The sequence below is a fragment of the Myotis davidii genome, unplaced genomic scaffold (assembly GCF_000327345.1).
Source record: "Myotis davidii unplaced genomic scaffold, ASM32734v1 scaffold370, whole genome shotgun sequence".
Classification (NCBI taxonomy): Eukaryota; Metazoa; Chordata; class Mammalia; order Chiroptera; family Vespertilionidae; genus Myotis; species Myotis davidii.
Genome location: NW_006288615.1, coordinates 2,205,535 through 2,210,259, shown reverse-complemented (window position 1 = coordinate 2,210,259; position 4,725 = coordinate 2,205,535). Strand labels below are relative to the sequence as shown.

The 4,725-nt window shown below is 42.4% G+C and overlaps 1 protein-coding gene across 1 annotated transcript in view; it reads right to left on the bottom strand.

Annotated features, from left to right (window-relative positions):
* The window catches only part of CAB39 (calcium binding protein 39), a 45,577-nt gene extending 42,045 nt beyond the window's left edge, over positions 1-3,532 (bottom strand). The window contains exon 1 of the mRNA XM_006760410.2: positions 3,377-3,532. Coding sequence (XP_006760473.1) covers positions 3,377-3,490 — 114 coding nt within the window. The 5' untranslated portion in view covers positions 3,491-3,532. The remainder of the gene's footprint in view (positions 1-3,376) is intronic.
* Positions 3,533-4,725: the final 1,193 nt, after the last annotated feature.

Genomic DNA, 4,725 nt, shown 5'->3' with positions numbered 1-4,725 from the left:
ATGTCGGAGGGCAGGGCTGCATTTTACACAGGGGGTGGTTGGGTCAAGCGTGACACTGAGCAAACACTTGAAAGCAATAAGGGAGTAAGCTGGGGAAGAACATTCTAGGCAAAGGGAACTGTCAAATGCAAAAACTTAAAGGGTGTGACTTAGTATGTGACTAGAAAAGGAAGCCAATGTGAGGAGAGTACTAAGAGAAGGAATCATTGAGGCCATGGGCCAAGGGTCGGCATTTATTTTTCTGTAAAAGAGCAGGCAGTAAATATTTTAAGCTTTGCAGGCCACATAAGTTTGCATTATTCTTCTTTGCTTTTTAAACCAACCCTCTAAAAATGTTAAAACCATTTCTAGCTCATGAGCCTTTACAAGACAGGCCTAGGCAGGATTTGCCCTGTAGAACTTAGTTCGAGCCCTAGTATAAGGACTTTGACTTCTGCCCTGAAGAAAATATCATTTGATTCATGTTTTAAAAGACCAACCAATTAGAAGATCAATACAGTAATCCAGAACAGAGATCATGACAGCTCAGACTAGGCTGGTAACTAGGAAATGGGGAGAAGTGGTTAGATTCTGGCTCTTTTATTTTTCCTCCCAGATAAAGTTGCTAGATTTGCTCATAACTGGACTTGGGAAGTGTGAAAAGAGTCATAGATGACTCAAGACCTTGGCCTGAACAACTAGAAGGATGGAATTTCATTAACTACTAGAGGCCCAGTGCACGAATTCGTGCATGGGTGGGGTCCCACGGCCTGGCTGGTGATCAGGGCTATCTCGCCCAGTACCAATCGGGGCCTATTGGGGCCGGCCAGCCAGGAGGAGGAACCGCGGAAGGTTGGCTGGTCAGGGGGTAAGGACCACGGGAGGTTGGCTGTGGGAGCGCACTGACCACCTGGGAGCAGCTCCTGCGTTGAGCATCTGCCCCTGATGGTCAGTGCACATCATATCTACCGGCCGATCATCCGGTAGTAATGGTCACTTAGACTTTTATATATAGAGAGTAGGGGAAGATGAAGATTGGATGTATAAAGTATGTGTTTTACTTTAAAGCAAAGTAGAATTCCTATTTCTTAGATTCCACCATAACTTTGAGCTACTGTATTTATTCTTCCATAACTTCAGAATTATTTTTTGTCAAGTTACAACAAGATCCTGTGATTTGAATGATTAAAGGTTAATTTGAGAAGAAATGGCATCTTAACTATATTCCATTTGATAACACAGACCAATCATTCTATTGTGCCTCTGAATAAGGTTTTACAATTTTTTTCATATAGGTTCTTGCATACTTTCTGATGAAAGTATTTTCAGACATCTTATTCTTTTTTGTTGCTATCATAAATAAAATGCTTAAGAAAACAATTTCTAGATTGATTAGATTTTTATCTTTCCATTGTTTTCAGGTCTCAGTTCCCTCTCATCACCACTTGAATTAGTTGCTACCTCCTTCTGAATCTTGATAAGAAAGGGAATCAGAAATTTCAGGGTTTTTCTCCCTATTCTTAATCCATCCTATCCTATATAATAAAAGGGTAATATGCCAATCAACCAAACGGCAGAATGACCGATCGCTATGAAGCGCACTGACCAGCAGGGGGCAGGCGCTCAACACAGGAGCTGCCCCCTGGTCATCAGTGCGCTGCTCAGCCACAAACCGGGCTGACACAGCAGCAGTGGCGGGAGCCTCTCCCACCTCTGTGGCAGCGCTACAGATGTCTGAAGGATGGCTTAGGCAGGGAGAGGGCCTAAGCCATCAGTCCGACATCCCCCGAGGGCTCCCAGACTGCTAAAGGGCACAGGCTGGGCTGAGGGGCCACCCCCTAACCCCCTACTGCACGAATGTCGTGCACTGGGCCTCTAGTTTCAGAATAAATAGATTTTTCATCTATTTGCTTTTCAGAGTTGCCCACTTCTTTTAAAATAAAATTTATTTTTGAAAAATTCAACTATTTTTCTTTGCCTTATAATAGCAGAAAGGTCTATTTGTGATTAGGTATAGAGCAGGATTCCTGACATTTTGGGCCACATAATTCTTGGGGGTGGAAGAGAGGTCTCATGTTTAGCACCATCTCTGGCCTGTACTAACTAGATGCCAGTAGCAGCTTCTCATTGGGTTATAACCAACAGTGTTTCTAAGCATTGTCAAATGTCCCCTTGGAGGGCAAAATTGCCCCTGGTTGAAAACCACTGATTTTAATCAAGTAGATGATATGAACTCCATCAGAGACTAAGCTTTATCATTATAGGATTCGCCTCCAATGTCACTTCCTCAATAAGAATTCCTCCATATAACCTATGTAAATTAGGATATTCTCCCTACCCAACGCCACCATACATACACACATACTCTTTTCATTAAATATCACAGTAGATTTCAAAGTGTGGACCCCTTTCAAGGGGTTTGTGGGGTCAAAACTGTTTTCACATCAAACTAACATACAATTTGCCCTTTCCCACTATACTGTCATTTGCACTGATTGCTGGTGCTGACCCCTTAGCCAGACTCAAAGCAGTGACACCAAACTATACTAGCTGTCATTATAGTTTTTATCACCATGCACTCAACTGAAAAAGAAAGAAAGTAATGTATAGGGAGGTTCTGAAAGATGAATAGGGCTGAGGTGGAAATGGATGGGGGGCGGATGGGGAAGAATAAGACAAAGGCATGAAAAACAGTATAGCTGATCATGTGCTTTAGTTACTTTCAACGAACAGAGGCAAGTTGAGATGCTAGAACACAAGAATAAGGGAGGGGTTGAAATTCACCTAGAGAAGAGAGATGAGGTCACAGAGTCTTGTGTGCCATGCAAGGAGCCTGCAGTGAAGGTTTAAGGCAAGGGAAATATTTTAGAGATAAGAAAGGTCATGAGGATTCTCACTAAGTAGGAATGGAAGTCAGAATCAATTCATAACCCCCTCAGGAAGTAGGGATTTGTATTATCAGTGAAAGATGACATTTTAAAGGAGAGCAGGGAGACAAGATTGGGATGAAAGTCAGGTTTGGGCTGTAGTGACTGGGTAGAGGGAGATATTCATCATGGAAGCAGGGAACACAGAAAGAAAACCAGAAGAGGTTAACTCCCCAGGAAGACTACTGGTGGAAACACTGATTTTAGGAATCAGATAAATCATTTCAACAATAAAAAAATCACAAAATTTAAATAAACTTGAAAACCTCAAATGAAAAAGACGAAGAAAAAAGTTAGAAATATGTTTAGTAGTCAGCAGTACAGGAGAAAACCTGGTGTTTAAACAGCAGCAAATGTTGTATTTTAAAATACAAATTGGGATTTATTAATTTTTTTTAATCACCTCATAATTTATTTACACTTGCTCCTAATCAAAAGATTGAAAATACAAAATAATGCCAAATACATACCTTTTCTGCTTTTTTGTCAGAAATGTCTTGCTTCTCCAGCACGGCCATGCTTTCCTTCAGGTTCTTCACGATATCTGCTGGAGACTTGTGAGACTTCCCAAATGGGAACGGCATGGCGGTGGCGACAGGCACCTCGCTGCACTCTGCCTGCTGTAGCTGGGGACACAGTACAAGGTACAAGTAAGAAGAAAGTGATGTCAATTAGAAGACATACTTTCTAAATCAGTAGGAACTGGGAAATCTACCAGTATATGTGAGAAATGATAATACAGATATATCTTAGAATTGTAGAACACTTCTACTTTTCAAAAACCTTTTTTATCACCTGCTCTTCCAACCATTTCCATTTGAGGAGGAACATGCAGGTGCTGACAATGTAGGGGCAAGCAGCTATCCTTCACAGGGCACCTCGTTCTGCCAAGCCAATGCTGAGTACTAAGTGGCAAAACCAGCTCAGGTCTGTTTTGATCCAAAATATCCTTAATAGCTATCTCTATTTTACAGTAGAGAAACTGAGTCAAGGAGCCTCAAAGTTTAGGTAATGACCTTAGTCAAACAGCACTAGCAACAGGCCCACTATCTGGGTCTCTCCAGGGGCCTCTCTTCCAGTGTTCATGCTGTTCCTCCTAAGTACTTTGGTGGGCACATACTTCCACAGCCCACCCACCCTCCCCTTCCCTCCTCTTCAGTTAGTCACAGCATAGGAGTTGGAGAGAACCTTGAACAAACCTCCCATCAGACCCTCAAATCCTTAACAACCAGTTTCAACGTGTACTCTTTCTACCTACATACAACTATCTCCTATGAAGGAACTCACGGGGTAACACCATGCAGATAAATGAACTTCTGAAAGTTCTTAATTTTTGTGGGCAGCAGAAAACAACATTCCCACCAAATCAACCACAACATTACATGGTGCAAAAGGAGACATCAGCCTGGCCGATGTGGCTCAATTGTTGAGCATCAACCTATAAACCAGGAGGTCATGGTTTGATTCCTGGTCAGGGCACATGCCCCCGGTTGCAGGCTCAATCCCCAGTGGGGGGCATGCAGGAGGGAGCCAATCAATTATTCTCTCATCATTGATGTTTCCATCTCTCTCCCTCTCTCTGAAATCAATTTTAAAAATATATATTAAAAAAAAGGACACATCAACTATTTCAAGAACTCACCTTGAAAAAACAAAGTTAACAAGACAAACAATGTAAGTAACTTGGGAACATGTCAGAAGTGACTCAGTGGTTGAGTGTCAATCTATGAACCAGGAGGTCATAGTTCAATTCCCAATCAAGGCACACGCCCAGGTTGCGGGCTTGATCTCCAGTTTGGGGCCTGCAGGAGGCAGCCCA